Genomic DNA, 17,464 nt, shown 5'->3' with positions numbered 1-17,464 from the left:
AAATGTTTTCTCACTCCAGGATCAGAGGTAATAATAATTATAGCAATAGTAATAATGTATTTGTAGATTAGGTTGTAAGTTATAATATGATTCTATCGGTCTGCCAGGTCTATGTCAGAAGCATTGTATTTTATGTGAATTGTACCTCTGGAGATGTGCCACATCAGGCATGCCATGGACCATGTCTGTTTTGTTCACAGTGCTATTCTCAGCTCTTGCTGAGAGCAACTGGTAGGGGCTCAACAAATATTGCATTTATTTGTTGCATGAAAATGCCAGTAGGCAAAAATTTTCTGTCCTTCAGTGGAGGTGCAGAGAAGGAAACTTTCCTCTGGTTTAAGAAAAAAGGAGGGAAATAAAATTAGCACAATGTGTAATGGTATTAAATAATGAAAAAGATCCCAGAAGATTGTTAAGCATTTATAACCTTGGAAAAGTTGCACAGACCAATCTGTAGAGGAGCTAATATAGGTCAAATCTTTAATGCACAGTCATGCTTTTTTCCTAAAAATATTTCTAAAACATGAGTTGAGAAACTTACTAAAAATGTCCTTGCTTCAATATTAAACAAATGAGAGAATCACAGTAAGTATAGTTGCAGGATTTTAAAGGACTCAGTTACTAAAGAAGGAAAGAAGGAAGGGAGAGAAGGGGAAGGGAGGGAGGGGTGGGGCAGGGAGAGAGGGAGGGAAGAGATGGAGGGAGAGAGGAGAAGGAAGAAAGGCACATGTAGGAACAATAAGTGACTTCTCTTCCAGGGTTTGTTCTTAGGTTTTGACATCTATGAAACCTAATAATAATTACCTTTCAGGGTTGTTGTGAATCTTAAATGTGATCAGGCAGAATTTCTTGGCTATAGTAGACACAGTGTTTCTTATGGTGTGAATTTTGACAGTTGTGATTAGAACTGGTGAACTTGCTGTGCACCTAGAGAAAGTCTGATGTGTAAATATGGAGGCCAGGCAGAAATTTAGAAGTGAATATTGTGGTAGGCATCTTGTATGTGTTTATTTCCAGCAGGTATCTCTTCCTCTTCCTTCTGGTAATAAGGGTGGCATTGGTCACCAGCTTGGTCAGTCAGAATTCTTCCTCAGGGGCGTAAGTGGATCTGGCAGAGAAGAGATCCGTTTTCTTTGTTGTGAAGTTGTGGAGATAAGGCCTAGAGCTGGGGTTGGGGAGGCTCATGCACAGAAGCTGTTGGAGACAATGGAGTCCGTCCTGAAATTAAAGGTGAGGATGCACACAGGTTCATCTCCCTCTTCCCTCCACTGATTATATCATCTAATATTGTCCTCTTTTTGGCTTACGCTAGTCAAGGACTTTCAACCAGAAAGTCCTGATAAATACGAAAGCAACTTTGGAGTATTTCCATTACTTTGTTAGTTCTCTGTTAAGGGTCTCTAATTTTGGAAGCAATTGTGTTATTTATCATTTATAGCTTTTTACCTTACCTGTGTGGTTTATTTTAATTTGAAAAGCCAATTTAGAAGTATCACAGGATTCTTCTTCATATTAAGATGGATACATAAAAATGCAGTTTTTTAGGTATTATTTTGTAGCTTTCTGTAACAGCAGTATGTTGCATTATTTATTCAATGTCCTCTGTAGAGTAACAGTAACATTTAATGAGGTATAGCATTTAAGGAGTACAGAGTTTTCAGCTGCATTTCAATCTGGCTTTCCCTCATGGAAATGTGATCCTTGTAGGAATTCCCCATGACACAGCACAGTGATTTGAGAGGTAATTTAGAAGAAGAGTTTTTATATTTCACTCACGCACTGAAAGAGAAAAATGTCAGACTTCCTGAATCCAAATGATAGAAGCCCCAAACATTCTAGGAGAAGCAAATATTTGAGAGCTTGTCATATTCATTTTAAAAGCTAAAGCAGTGAAATTGTTTGTACCTGGACAGAAATTTGATTTTTTCATTCATCTCAAACAATAACTAATGCTACTGATTACTATTATTATTCTAAACTGTTTTATTGAGGTATAGTTTCATACCATAAAATCCACCTGTTTTTAGAGTTGAATTCAGTGATTTTTAGCAAATTACATAGTTGTGCAACTATCATCCCAACCAACTTTAGAACGTTTCTATCATCCTAAAAAGATCGCTTATCCGCATTTGCAGTTATTTCCTGTTCTTACCCCCAGCTCCAGACAGCCACTTTCCGTCTCTACTTTCTGTCTCTATAGATTTGTCTTTTCTGGACAGTTCATGTAAATGGAGTAATATAATATTCATCTTTTGTATCTGACTTCCTTCTTTGACAAAACATTTTTAGAAGTTTATTCATGTTGTAGCACGTATCAATACTTCATTCCTTTTTATTGTTAAATAGTATACGATTTTATGAACATGCCACTTTTTGTTTATCTGTTTACAAATTCATAGACCTTTGGATCATTTTCAGTTTTGGGGGACTATTATGAATAATACTGGTATGAATATTTACCTCTAAGTCTTTGTGTGGATATATATGATCTCAGGACCCTGAGATCAAGTTGTATGCTCTACCAACTGAGACAGCCAGGAACCCCTCATTTTTAACTTTTTAATTTTTTTAGATTGAGTATAGTTGATACACAATGTTACATTAGTTTCAGGTGTCCAACTTAGTGATTTGATTCAAGTTTAGTATTTAAATTTTGTTGTTTTTGTACAGCAAAAAAGAGGCACTGGTGGGAGTTTGCAGAAATTCCCCAACCGCCTTACCCATAGGCATTGACTAGTGAACACACACTAGTTCTACCTTAGTTTGAAATGTTCCTGGAATTTACTTGGTTTATAATTTGGTGATTCATAAAGAGAATTTTTGAGCAACTTTTAAATTAATTATCACTACTTAATGATTATTATAAGATGCTTTATTAATGTAGAGGGTCAGGATATGTGAAATAATATGTTTTGTGTTCAATTCATTTATAACACAGGGTTATGGATTGGAAATACTCTTATTCTACTTCCTTGGATTCTTTTTTTTTTTTTAAGATTTTATTTATTTATTTGATGGAGACACAGTGAGAGAGGGAACATAGGCAGGGGAAGTGGGAGAAGGAGAAGCAGGCTTCCCGCTAAGCAGGGAGCCCGATGTGGGACTCGATCCCAGGACCCTGGGATCATGACCTGAGCCGAAGGCAGACGCTTAACGACTGAGCCACCCAGGCGCCCCTTGGATTATTTCTTCTACAGTTTTTTTTCATTCTTGGTTGTCCTCTGTCTTGTGTTACTAAGTTATTTGTATAACAGAGCCAGCTGTCTGGAAGTAAGCTGTGGAAATTTTAATAAGCTGTAGATTTTTAGTTCTGGAAGAATCATTATTGATAATCTCCCTCAAGATTCAGATTTCGTTAGATAGGATAGTATAACTTCTGGAGATTTGGATTCCTTAGGTCTGAGATGGTTCCTGGGAATCTGTTTTTGTGAGTAGAGCTTCAGGTGATTCTTAGAGATCAGGCAGGTTTGGAAAATACTGGTGTGGTAGTTAAGAGCAGGGCTTTGGAATCAGATGGATCTGGGTTCTAGTCACATTTCACTTAATTGCCAGCTGTGTATTTTGGGGCACATAAATCACCTTCTTAAGTTTTAGTTTCCTCTATTAACAGTACTTACTTCATAGAATTATTGAGAGGATTAAATGAAATAACATAAAGAGCAGGGCCCATAAAAATATGCAACAAACATTATCTATACTAAGAATGTTCTATTTAACAATAAACAGACAAATATTTGAACATTTATGTCCAGTGATGAAGAAGACTCATTCTTTGCCCTTAGGAAATTTACCAATTAGTAGTGAGGTGAAGATGAGATTTTACAGTAAAGGCAATAAGTTATATCATTTAAGGGGTGTCTGGCTGGCTCAGTTGGTAGAGCATGCGACTCTTGATGTTGGGGTGCAGAGTTCGAGCCTGTGTCTGGTGTAGAGTTTAAAACAAAGTTGTATCATCAAGTTAAGAGCCATCCTTTTGAAGAAAAGAAATTACATAGGTAGACTGTGCTAGATTAGGTTGTAGGGTGAGGGAGTGGGATGGAGTAGTGTGGGAACTAGGAACAATAAAGATCCAGAGACAGGAAATGATAAAGCCTCATAAAACAGTGAACAGTCCCAGTGGTCTCTTTCATATGGCAAACTTGGAGTAGTGTCAGGAGATAAGGATAGAAAGATAGGTGGCTTTTTGGGGCACTTGGGTGGCTCAATCAGGTAAGTGTCTACCTTTAGCTCAGGTCATGATCTCAGGGTCCTGGGACAGAGCCCTAGCCAGGATCCCTGCCCTGTGGGACCCGCTTCTCCCTCTGCCCTTCCCCCCCTGCTCATGCGTGGGCGTGCTCTCTGAAATAAATAAAATCTTAAAAAAATAAAAAAAGAAAGATAGGTGGTTTTTTGAGAGAAGATTTAAGGAGCTTTTTTTTTTTTCCACTGAAGATTTTGACAGGAGAATGATAGTAAGAATGTAGTGTACTTTAATCATCTAAAAAATGTACTTTAGATTAACCTGATAATAATGTGAGGGTAAGAATTGATTTAGGGGGAATGTTAGGAGTTTGCTTCAGTAGTAACAGTGATTCAATAGTAATTAAGGATTAATAACAATGGGAATCTACATCTCAAAACGAAATGCAAATGCTTAAAATACCTCTGAAAGACGCTGTGTATAATTCCTATAGTCTAGGTAAAGAAAGAAAAAAAAGTCCATATTGAAAGATTTTTCATATGGTCCAGAAAAAGTTGTCCATATATATATATTTTTAAAGGCGGGTCCCTTATCTCAGTAGCTCTCAGCTTTGAGAGCCAAGAGGAGGGGGTAAGGAAGAGAAGAGGACCCACGAGAGAGAGGCGGGGAGCAGGCCCCGAAGCCCGAGGGGGCGTGTGCAGGGGCGGGGACGCGGACGGAGGTGCGCGGCGGCTCCGGGGTATCGCGAGAGTTGGGCGGGCCGAGCAATCGCAGCAGTCAATTCCCCCACCCTCCCGGGAGGAGCCGCCGGCCCTGGGCTCTCCAAATTCTGAGCTCTCATCATGGCGGCGGCGGCGGCCGCGGCGGCCGTCGGAGGGCCGCAGCCGCCCCAACCCGAGCTGACCGCGCCTGGGCTGGCCCTGGACAAGGCGGCCACTGCGGCGCATCTGAAGGCGGCCCTCAGCCGGCCGGACAACAGGGCAGGTGCTGAGGAGCTACAGGCGCTGCTGGAGCGGGTGCTGAGCGCCGAGCGGCCGCTGACCACGACTGCGGACGGCGAGGAGGCGGCGGTAGCCGGCGGCGGGGGCGGTCCGGGGGCGGCCGAGGAGGAGGCCCTGGAGTGGTGTAAGTGCCTTCTGGCGGGCGGCGGAGGCTACGACGAGTTCTGCGCGGCGGTGCGGGCCTACGACCCCGCGGCGCTCTGCGGCCTGGTCTGGACAGCCAACTTCGTGGCCTACCGCTGCCGGACGTGCGGCATCTCCCCCTGCATGTCGCTGTGCGCGGAGTGCTTCCACCAGGGCGACCACACCGGACACGACTTCAATATGTTCCGCAGCCAGGCTGGGGGTGCCTGTGACTGCGGGGACAGCAACGTGATGCGGGAGAGTGGGTGAGTGGAGCCCTTCTGCGGGGCGGGGGGCACCGCGGCGGCCCAAGTCGGGTCGGGGGAGGCCTGGGGCCGAGGGAAGGCTGGGAGCCGACCCTGAGCTGTCAAGGGAAAGGAGTGGGGGAGGGTGCAGCCACATGGGGATGGAGGTGACTGAGCTGTCAGCGGTGGAAAGGGAATGGGGAGAGCGGAGAGCGTGTTTACCGAACGAGGCTGTGAATTTTCGGGGAAGCCAGGGCAAGTGAGTGGTAGCGACAGGAGAACCAGTGCGGGGGGTAGGAGGGGAAGAAGGAGGAAAGGATTACTTGGGGGAATCTGGTGTCGAGCTGTCAATTGTGTACTTATTGGGAAAAGCTTTAAAGCGGCCTGGTTCTTGGGAAGAAACTGGTGATGTGGTTTGGATTGGCTGGGAGGGGGATGGTATTGGGGCGAATTGGGTCGCAGGATGGTAAGAGTCGGGGAGGTGGTCTTGCAGCTGTAGGGGAGGACAGCTTGGGTAGAAGGACTTCTGAACTGTCAGTGTGTCTGTCAGTATCGGGGAAGGAGCTCTAGGGCTTATGAGGGTTGAGGGAGGAGGGAAGGGGAGGGGCCTGCATGAAAAGTGACTGTTGAGCTGTCAGTGGAGTATTTGGTGTGCCGGAATGACATCTAGAATTGGGCTACTGAACAGTCGGTTATAGAACACCCTACATACCAGAAGAACAAACAAAACACTGAGCGAATTAGGAATCAGATATTAGGTCTTCGGTTAAAAGGGCACTTTATTCACTGACTTATAATATGTGAACCTCTATCTAAAAGGAGACAGTCAACAAATGCTTTTTCTTTTCTTTTCTTTTTGTAAAGATTTTATTTACTTATTTGACAGAGAGAGAGAGAGAGCAAGAGCAGGAATACAAGCAGGGGGGAGTGGGAGAGGAGAAGCAGGCTTCCCGCCGAACATGACCTGAGCCGAAGGCAGAGACGCTTAGGATTGAGCCACCCAGGCGCCCAACAAATGCTTTTTGGATAGGAGCAATGTACCAGGGTGTTGGGACTTAGGATAAAAGGCATTTCAGAGATTGCAGTGAGTTAAAGAGTTGGTACATGTAGTGTCTTGGCTTGGGACATGTTATCAATGTCTGGGGAAGTCCTGGGAAAAGAAAAAAAACTTGGTGAAAGAGAGGACATTTTGGCTGGGCGAATGTTAGCAAATCCAGTTATTCAAGTTCTAAAATTTTCAGGTCTTATAATTAAGGATAGAGCATATCCTTATAAAAAAGGAATAGACCCTTTTAGAAAGGGTTGCTATTTTCTTCTTTGGAGTACTTGTAGGTTACTGTTACTACAGAATGTTTGTATCTACCAGGTGCAAGCAAGGCTCCTAGGATATTAAGAATGAACAAGACATTGACCTACCTCCTAAGCGGCTTACACTAGAGTAGAAAATGATAAATTCTTTAAATAGTCTGGGAGTTAGAGGAGGCTTCTGTGCAGAGGGAGTATGAAAAAGGCTTCAGAAAGGAGGTATTTTGAGCTTGTAACTACTATCACTACTGCTACTAACAACAACAACGGTAGTAGTAATTGCAGCCAGTGTTTGAGAACCAAAGTGTATTCCTTACACTTAAAAAATACTTTAAAAAATTAATATTTGAGTAGGTAAAATATTCATGTAGCCAAAAAAGCACAAGAGAAAAAAATAAAAAGTTGCACAGTTTGAAGTTTCCCTCCCATCCTGGCTTTCATCTGCCGAGTTCCTTCTCACCATTACTATTTTCTCTTAGTGCAAAAACAAACAAGGATGAATATGTATTTTGATTATTCAGTTTCTTTTCATGCAAAAGCTAACATAACATCTTGCATTTTTCACTTACCAAGCACTTACCAAGAGGTCTTTCCATGTCAGTAAATCAGTGTACTCACCCTACTCTAAAAAAAACCCCCAAAAAACACTGCTGTATAGTGTTCATGTCATGAATTTGCCACTCTTTTTTAATTTATTTTTTAATTTTTTGTTTTTGCTTTTTAAGAAAGAGAGAGTACGCATGAGCTGGGGAAGGGGCAGACACAGAGATAGAGAGAGAGAGAGAGAGAATGTTAAGCAGCTCCACACCCAGCACAGAGCCCATTGTGGGGCTCTAGCTCATGACCCTGAGATCATGACCTAAGCTGAAATCAAGAGTCAGACGTTTAACTGACTGAGCCACTCAGGTGCCCCCACCACTCTTTATTTATCGTCATTTTTGATATTTGACATTTGGGTTTCAAGTATGAAATAAAAAACCTGTATACCTTTTTTTCCTTTTTTTTAAAGATTTTATTTATTTGAGAGAGGATGAGCAAGAGAGAGCACGAGGAGGGGCAGGGACAGAGGGAGAGGGAGAAGCAGACTCCCTGCTGAGCAGGGATTCCCAACGTGGGGCTACATCCCAGGACCTGAGCTGAAGGCAGATGCTTAACAACTGAGCCACCCAGATGCCCCTATACCTGTCTTTTTACACCTGCAAAAATATCAGTGAGATAAATTCTCAACGGTGGGATTTACAAATTGCCCTTCATAAGGCTGAGTACTTAAGCAAAGTATCAGACTTCTTGTGTTCCAACAGCTTCATTAAAAGAGTGTTGGATTTTTATCCATCTGTGTGGTAAACAGTGGTCAAATATTAACTGCTTTACATTATGTAACTCATTTAATCTTCAACAAACCTGAGATTGTTACTGTCATTATTCCCATGATACAGAAGAGGAAAGTGGGGCACAGTTTTAAAAAATTTGCTCAGGGTTATACAGGTAGTAAGCTACTGCCAGCCTGCTGGCTCCAGAGAGTGACAGCTCAACATTTCTCTCTACTGCCTCTACAAATAGCATTCCTATTGGGTACTTCTGTTCAATACTGTGTTTTTGTCTTTTTTTTTTTTTAAGATTTTTATTTGTCAGAGAGAGAGAGCACAAAGCAGGGGGAGTGGCAGGCAGAGGGAGAAGCATACTCCCCACTAAGCAGGGAGCCCGATGTGGGGCTCTAACCCAGGACCCTGGGATCATGACCTGAGCCGAAGGCAGATGCTTAACTGACTGAGCCACCCAGGCGCCCCTAATATGCTGTTCTTATTTTGGCCTTTCTTTCTTTTTTTTTTTTTTTTAAAGATTTTATTTATTTATTTGACAGAGACAGCGAGAGAGGGAACACAAGCAGGGGGAGTGGGAGAGGGGAGAAGCAGGCTTCCTGCTGAGCAGGGAGCCCGATGTGGGGCTCGATCCCAGGACCCTGGGATCACAACCTGAGCTGAAGGCAGATACTTAATGACTGAGCCACCCAGGTGCCCCGATAATTTCTTTTTTAATTTCAAAAGTAATACATACTGGTTACAACATAAAAATATGTGGAGGGGCACCTGCGTGGCTGTCAGTTAAGCATCTGCCTTCGGTTCGGATCATGATCCCTCTGCATGGCTCATGCTTTCTCTCTCTCAGATAAATAAATAAAATCTTAAAAAAAAATAAGTGGAGGGCGCCTGGGTGGCTCAGTTGGTTAAGCAGTCGACTGCTTTCGGCTCAGGTCATGATCCTGGAGTCCTGGGATCGAGTCCCACATCGGGCTCCCTGCTCAGCAGGGAGTCTGCTTCTCCCGCTGACCCTCTTCCCTCTCGTGCTCTCTATCTCTCATTCTCTCTCTCTCAAATAAATAAAATCTTAAAAAAAAATAAGTGGATAAAGTAAAAAGTAAGGGTTCCACTTTCCTCTCTCCTACTCCTCAGTGATAGATTTCCCTTATTTTAAGCTTAGCTATACATTTAAAAGATGTTAGGGCGCCTGGGTGGCTCAGATGGTTAAGCGTCTGCCTTCGGCTCAGGTCATGATCCCAGAGTCCTGGGATCGAGTCCCGCATTGGGCTCCCTGCTCCTTGGGAGCCTGCTTCTCCCTCTGCCTCTCTTTCTCTCTCTCTCTCCCCCTCTCTCTGTCTCTCATGAATAATAAATAAATAAAATTAAAAAAAAATTTAAAAGATGTTAGTTATAATTTACTCTGCAATTGTAGCTCTTTTGTTGTGGGAAATTTTTAGATTTATTTGGTCTGTGGCAGTGCCAGAAATGGAAGCAGTGAATGTCTGGTTAAATAGTGTGTACTCTTCTGTACCTGGCTTTTTCCCCCTTAACATAATTATTGGACCCTGTCTCTTATTAGTGTACATTAGAACCATTTCTTTTCTTTTTTTACAGTTAAATTGTATTTCATTGCACTTTTATATTTTTTTCCTGTAATTTATGCTGTCATTTTCCTAGTGATAGACATTTAAATTGTTTCCAGTCGTGGACTATTATAAACATTGTTGCAGTTAGTATGCTTGTATACTCTTCTTTGTGTATATGTGTGAGCTCATAGGTGAGGATAAATTCCTAGAAGTTATTATCTTGGTTAAAGTAAATGTACACTTTAAACTTTGATAGAGCCCTCCAAAGACATGAATTTATAGTCTACCAACAATGAATGAAAGAGCATGTTTCCCCACATCTTGGCCAATATATATGGTATTATCAGTATTTTAATCTTTGTTAATCTGTTACGTGAGAAGTGATATATTGTTTCATTGTCCTTTCTTTCCAAACTGGAGTATTTTGAAGCAAATCTCAGCTATCTTATAATTTAATTTTTAAATATTTGAGTATGTACCTCAGTACAGAGATGTGAACTCTTAAAAATAAAACATAACTCAAATGTCCATTGACAGGTGAATGGGTAAGCAAAATGTGGTATATACATAAGATGGAATGTTACTCAGCCTTTAAAAGGAATGGAGTTGGGATACATGCTGCAGTAGGGATGATCCTTGAAGACATTATGCTAAGTGAAATAAGCCAGATATAAAGGACAAATATTGTATGATTCTGTTTTTATGAGGTACCTGCAATAGTTTAATTTTAGAGACAGAAGGTAGAAAATGGTAGTTGCCAGGAGCTGGAGGGAGAGAGGAGTGGGGAGTTATTGTGTAATGGGTACAGAGTTTCAATTTGGGAAGATGAAAAAGTTCTTGAGATGGATTGTGGTGATGGCTGCGCAACTGTGTGAATGTTCTTAATATTACTGAATTGTACACTTAAAAAAAGGTTAAAACAGTAAGTTTTATGTAGGTATATTTTATCATGATTAAAAGAACAACCACAGTACCATTTACCACACCTAAAATATTCACAATTATTTCTGAAAGTCTTCAAATATCCAGTGAATGTTCAGATTTTCCCAGTTGTTTCATGAATGATTTCTTAGGGTTGGTTTAGAATTAGGATTCAAACAAGGCCCTCATATTGTGTTTGGTTGTTATATCTCTTAGGACTCTTTTATGTTATACCCCCTTCAGCACCCTCCTCCCCCTTTTTTTTTTTTTTTTTTTGTCTACTAATTGAAGGAACCTGCATTCTGGGTATTACTGATTGCATCTCTGAGATGTGATGTTTAACTTGTTCCTCTGCCCATTATTTCCTGTAAACCAGTGGTTGGGGTCTAGAGTCTTGATCAAATTTTAGATTCTATTTTTTTGTTTTGTTTTGTTTAGCAAGGAAACTTCATAATGGTTTTATACTTCCTGTTGGATCATATCAGGAGCTACAGAATGTTTCCTTGTCTCTCCTTTGGTTAATGCTAGGATTAATCAATGGGCTCAGAGTTGTCAGTATGATCCATTTATTATAAAGTTACCTATCTTGTTAAAGATTTAGTAGCTATTGATTATTATTGTCCAGATCCATATTTTTATTAGGGTTTGCAAAATGGTGATATTCTAATTGAATTCATATTCTAGTGAGAGTTCTTTCTAGACTACTCTTAAAGTTTCAAGGATCACCTAAACTCACATGTGGTCTCTCCCGGCACTGCCAACCTTATAATCTCCATTGCAGTGGGATCCTCCATTATTTCTTTAACCACCGTATACATTCCTGTCCTTGAAGTTTCATGCTCTATTCATGTTGTATCTTCTGCAAAGTCTGGTGGCAAGTTTTACTTTCCCTGCTCATCTGTAGGGGCAACACTCCTGTAACATAAGTACACTGTGAAACCATATTGCAGGATTTGATTCTGAATTATAACAATTTTTATCATCTCTAGGTTATATCTATACAAATAAAAACTTTCAATAAAGATTTGATGATAAAGACCTGTGCCTCTACCTCTTTTATTTATATCCTCTCAGACATATTTAGAGTTTTAGTAAATTGGTTACTTGTATCAAATTTTGTGTTTACAGATTTTGTAGGGACGGTGTTAGAACTAATCTCTTAAATTATTATATATGTTTCCATGTATTTACATGGATTACTTGTGAGATTTTCTTCCCTGTGAATCTGGAATTTTCTCTACTGCAATATCCATCTGACTCAGGTCATGAATTCAAGGGAACACATTTCTCATGATTCAAGAGCTTGGAGGAAAGAGTTGAAGAAATTTTTTGTTCACTTTTCTGTGTTCATTTTACTTTTTTTTTTCATTGCTAGTTTACCAGAAATAGTATAGACAGAGTCTTAGTGTAGAAGAGTCTACTTGAGCTGGAAGTGTAATCTCTAGTCATCTTCATTGTAATAAGGTTTAACTAGAGCACAGCAATTTGGAAGTCATTAGATTGTAATTATTTTTTCTAATCATTTTTATGTTATATAAAAGCCATTAAAACTATTTTCAACTATGAAACATTTTCAATATATAGAAAGGTACAAAAGTAATATAAAAGATAGCCCTGTACTCACCACTGAGATTAATAGATGTTAACCTTTTGCCCTATTTGCTATAGAGCTTCTTTTGACCAGAGAACTAAGGGTCATCTTCTACCTTCCTTTCTCTTTCCCTCCCCAGGGGTTACCATTACCCTGAAATTCCTGTGTGAAAATCCATGCATGTTTTGTACTTTTGCTACTTTAAACAATATATGATTGTTTTAGTGTTAAAATTGCACATAAATTATATGAATATTTTTATTTTATTTGTTTTTTTAAAGATTTTATTTATTTGATAGAGACACAGTGAGAGAGGGAACACTAGCAGAAGGAGTGGGAGAGGGAGAAGCTGGCTCGGGAGAAGCTGGCTTCCCGCGGAGCAGGGAGCCCCATGTGGGACTCGATCCCAGGACTCTGGGATCATGACCTGAGCCGAAGGCAGACGCTTAACGACTGAGCCACCCAGGTGCCCCTATGAATATTTTTAAAGCTTGCCTTTTTCACTTACCAAGTTACTAATATGGACTAATTCATTCATTTCTAACTGCTACTAAGTATTCTGTGGTATGATTAAATCATGGCTTGGCAATCTATTTCTTTGCTAAGGGACAATTAGATGCTTTACATTTTTTCATTGTTTCCACAGCAGTGAACATTTTTGCATGTACCAGTTTACATTCCCACCAGCAGTAAACAGGAGTCCTCTTTTCTTTACATCTTTGCCAACACTTGTTATCTCTTGTTTTTTGGATAAAAGCTGTACTAACAGAAATGAGGTGATCTACCTCATTGTGGTTTTGATTTATATTTCCTGTGATTGTTGTTGAGCACCTTTTCACGTACATGTTGGCCATTTGTATGTTGTCTTTGGAAAAATGTCTGTTCTGTTCCTTTGCCCATTTTTTATTTTTATTTATTTTTTTAAAGATTTTATTTATTTGACAGAGACAGAGAGGGAACACAAGCAAGGGGAGTGTGAGAGGGAGAAGCAGGCTTCCTGCTGAGCAGGGAGCCTGACATGGGGCTTGATCCCAGGACCCTCGGATCATGACCTGAGCTGAAGGCAGATGCTTAATGACTGAGCCACCAAGGTGCCCCTGTATGTCTGTTTTTATGCCAGTGCCATGCCATTTTGATTACTATAGCTTTGAAATACAGTTTGAAATCAGAAAGTGTGATGTCTCCAGCTTTGTTCTTCTTTCTCTAGGTTGCTTAGGCTATTTAGGGTCTTTTGTGATTTCATATGAACTTTGGGATTTTTTCTATTTCCTTAAAAAATGCTATTGGAATTTTGGTAGGGATTTGCATTGATTCTATAAGTTGGTTTGCCTAGTATAGACATTTTAACAATATTAATTTTTCCTGTCCATGAACATGGGATATCTTTCCTTCCATTTATTTGTTTCTTCTTAAATTTCTTTCATCACTATTTTGTATTTTTCAGTGCACAGATCTTTCACCTCCTTGGTTAAATTTATTCTTACATATTTTATGGTTTTGGATACTGTTGTAAATGGCATTTCTTTCCTTATTTTTCTTTCATATAGTTCATTGTTAGTATATAAAAATGAAGTTGATTTTTGTCTGTTGATTTGTGTCCTATGACTAGTAATATTCTAATAGTTTTTTAAGGTTTTCTATATATAATAGGTCATCTGTAAACAGAGATAATTTCACTTCTTTCTTTCTGATTTGGATGCCTTTTATTTCTTTTTCTTCCCTAGTTGTTGCAATTAGGACTTCCAATGCTATGTTGAGTAGAAGTGATGATAATAGGCACCTATATCTTGTTCCTGATTTTAAAGAAAAGTTTTCAGTTTTTCACCATTTAATATGATGTTAGCTGTGGACTTGTCATATATAACTTTTATTATGTTGAAATATATTTCCTCTGTACTCAGTTTGTTGAGTTTTTATCATGAAACAGATGTTGACTTTTGTGAATTGCTTTTTCTGCATCTGTTGAGATTATCGTATGATCTTTAGCCTTCATTCTGTGAATGTGGTGTTACACTGATTTGCATATTTTGAACCATCTTTATATCCCAGGGATAAATCCCTCTTGATTATGGTGTAGGATCTGATCTTTTCAGGTGCTGTTGAGTTCAGTTTGCTAGCATTTTGTTGAGAATTTTTGCATCAATATGCATCAGGGATATTGGCCTGTAATTTTCCTTTCTTTTAGTGTCCTTATCATCTGGTTTTGGTATCAGAGTAATGTTAGCCTTGCAAAATAAATTTGAGAGTATTCATTCTTCAATGTTTTGGAAGAGTTTGAGAAGGATTGGCATTAATTCTTCTTTAAACGTTTGGTAGAATTCACCAGTGAAGTCATCTGGTCCTGGGCTTTTTTGGCTGGGAGATATTTGATTACTGATTCAGTCTCCTTTGTTATTGGTCTGTTCAGATTTTGGTTTTTTTCATTGATTTAGTCTTCGGTGATTGTATGTTTCTAGGAGTTTATCCGTTTCTTCTAGGTTGTCCAATTTGTGTATAATTGTTCATAGTAGCCTCTTATGTTCCTTTATATTTCTGTGGTACTAGTACCAGTTGTAATTTCTCCTCTTTCTTTATAATTTTATTAATTTGAGTCATTTTTCTTTTTTTTTGTGATTAGTCTAGCTAAAGATCGGTCAGTTTTGTTTATCTTTTCAAAAAACCAAGTCTAAGTTTTGTTTGTTCTTTTCTATTGATTTTTCATTCTTTATTTCATGTCTTTCTGCTCTATTCTATTTTCTTTCTTCTGCTAGCTTTGGACTTAGTTCCTTCCTTCCTTCCTTCCATTCCTTTAGTTCCTTGATATGTCAAGTTAGATTGTTTATTTGTAATCTTTCTTTTTCCTTAATGTAAGCATTTATAGCTATAAATTTTCCAATTGGAACTGCTTTTTTGGCATCTTGTAGGTTTTGGTTTGTTGTGTTTCCATTTTAATTTGTTTCGAGATATTGTTTTGATTTTCCTTTCTTTTTTGACCTATTGTTTGTTCAGGAGTGTATTGTCTATTTTCCCGTATTTGTGAGAATCCCAGTTTCTCTCCTGTTATTGATTTCTTGTTTTATAGTTTTCATTGTGTTCAGAAAAGATGTAATTTCAGTCTGCTTGAATTTGTTAAGACTTATTTTGTGGCTTAACATATGATCTTTCTGGGAGAATGTTCTGTCTTGAGATGGATGTGTATACTGCTGCTGTTGGATGGAACGTTCTGTATGTGTTACGTCCATTTGGTTTATAGTGTTGTTTACATTTGCTATTTCCTTATTAATTGCCTGTCTGGATGATCTATCCATTGTTAAGAGTAGAGTATCACAGTCCCTTATTATTGTATTGCTGTTTATTTTATTTTTTTTTTTCAGTTGTGTTACTGCTTCTTTTACATATTTAGGTGCTCTGATGTTTAGGTACATAAATATTTACAATTGTTATATCTTCTTGATGAGTTGATCCCATATTATGTAATAACCTTTTTTTTTCCCCCTCTTGTGACCATTTTGGACTTAAAGTCTATTTTATCTGATGTAATGGCAGCCACATTTGCTCTCTCTTAACTACCATTTACTTGGGGTATCTTTTCTATCCCTTTCAGCTTATGTGTGCCCCATTAAGCTAACATGAGTTCCTTGTAGGCAGCATGTTGTTGGATTTTTTAAAAATCCATCCAGCTTCTCTAGGACTTCTGATTGGAGAATTTAATCCATTTACATTTAGTATTTGTTGATAGGTAAGGACTTTTTGTTGCTATTTTGTTAATTGCTTTTTGACTCTTATAGTTCCATTTTTCTCTCTTCCTTTGTGATTTGATGTTTTCTGATGACATGCTTTGATTTGTTTCCTCTTGACTTTTTTGTATACCTACCACAGGTTCTTCTGTTGTGGTTACCACAAGACTGACATAAAGTATCTTAGAACAACCTTTTTAAAGTTGGTAACAACCTAAAACTCTGTAGTTCTACATGTCTCCCTCTCACATTTAGATTATTGATATTACACTTTATATCTTTTTAATTATTGTAGTTATAGTTGTTTTTGGTATGTTCATTTTTTAACTTTTATACAAGAGTTGAAAGTGATTTGCATACTACCTTTGCAGTATTAGAGAATCTTACTTTGTATATTTACCTTTGCTGGTGAGTTTTATACATTCTTATATTTTCTTTATACATGCCTATATTTCTTTTATTAGAGAATCTTATTTTGTATATTTATCTTTGCTGGTGAGTTTATATATTCATATATTTTCACATTATTAATTAGCATCCTTTCATTTCAGCTTTAAGAATTCTCTTTAGAATTCTTAAAGCTGAATTTCTTTTAAGTCTTATGTAGGGGTGGTGAATTTTCTCAGCTTTTTTTTATTTGGGAAAGTATTTCTCTTTCATTTCTTTCTTTTTTTAAAGATTTTATTTATTTGAGAGTGAGAGAGAGCGCGAGTGCATGAGCAGTGGGTAGGGGCAGAGGGAGAAGCAGACTCCCTGATGATCCTGGGAGCTTGATACCAGGACCCTGGCCTCATGGCCTGATCCGGATGCAGACGCTTAACTGACTGAGCCACCCAGGTGCCCCCTCCTTCATTTCTGAAGGGCAGTTTTTCTGGGCATAGTATTCTTAGTTGGCAGTTTTTTCTTTCAGTATTTTGACTAAATCATCCCACTCTCTCCTGGCTTACAAGATTTATGCCGAGAAATTATTTTATAGACTTAATGGGGGTTCACTTGTATGATGAGTTGTTTTCTCTTGCTGCTTTCAAATTTTTCTTTCTGTTGGACTTTTGATAACTTAATTAAAATGTGTCTCAGTGTAGCCCTTTTTGGGCTCAACCTGTTTAGGGGCTCTAGGGCTTCCTAAGTCTTTTTTTTTTTTTTTAAGATTTTATTTATTTATTTATTTGAGAGAGAGAGAATGAGAGATAGCACGAGAGGGAAGAGGGTCAGAGAGAGAAGCAGACTCCCCGCTGAGCAGGGAGCCCGATGCGGGACTCGATCTCGGGACTCCAGGACCATGACCCGAGCCGAAGGCAGCCGCCCAACCAACTGAGCCACCCAGGCGCCCCAGGGCTTCCTAAGTCTTAATGTCCATTTATTTCCCCAAATTTGGGATGTTTTCAGCCATATTACTTTAAATAGACTTTTGGTCTCCTTCTCTATTTTCTCCTTTTGTGATTCCCATAATGTGTATGTTGTTTGTGTGGTATCTTAGGAGTCCTGTACCTTTCTTCAC

General features: G+C 39.2%; 1 protein-coding gene across 2 annotated transcripts in view; it reads left to right on the top strand.

The window, feature by feature from the left end:
• The first annotated feature begins 5,014 nt into the window (after positions 1 to 5,014).
• UBR3 (ubiquitin protein ligase E3 component n-recognin 3) overlaps positions 5,015 to 17,464 on the top strand; it is a 223,962-nt gene continuing 211,512 nt past the window's right edge. For both annotated transcript variants that reach the window (XM_088021641.1, XM_088021642.1), the window contains exon 1: positions 5,015 to 5,570. In XM_088021641.1, coding sequence (XP_087877767.1) covers positions 5,023 to 5,570 — 548 coding nt within the window. In that variant the 5' untranslated portion in view covers positions 5,015 to 5,022. The remainder of the gene's footprint in view (positions 5,571 to 17,464) is intronic.

The sequence above is a fragment of the Eumetopias jubatus genome, unplaced genomic scaffold, assembly GCF_037043125.1.
Source record: "Eumetopias jubatus isolate StellerSeaLion01/CBP00866 unplaced genomic scaffold, mEumJub1_p1.0 scaffold_3, whole genome shotgun sequence".
Lineage (NCBI taxonomy): Eukaryota > Metazoa > Chordata > Mammalia > Carnivora > Otariidae > Eumetopias > Eumetopias jubatus.
Note: the sequence above shows the minus strand (reverse complement) of the source record. Positions and strands in the feature narration are given on the sequence as shown.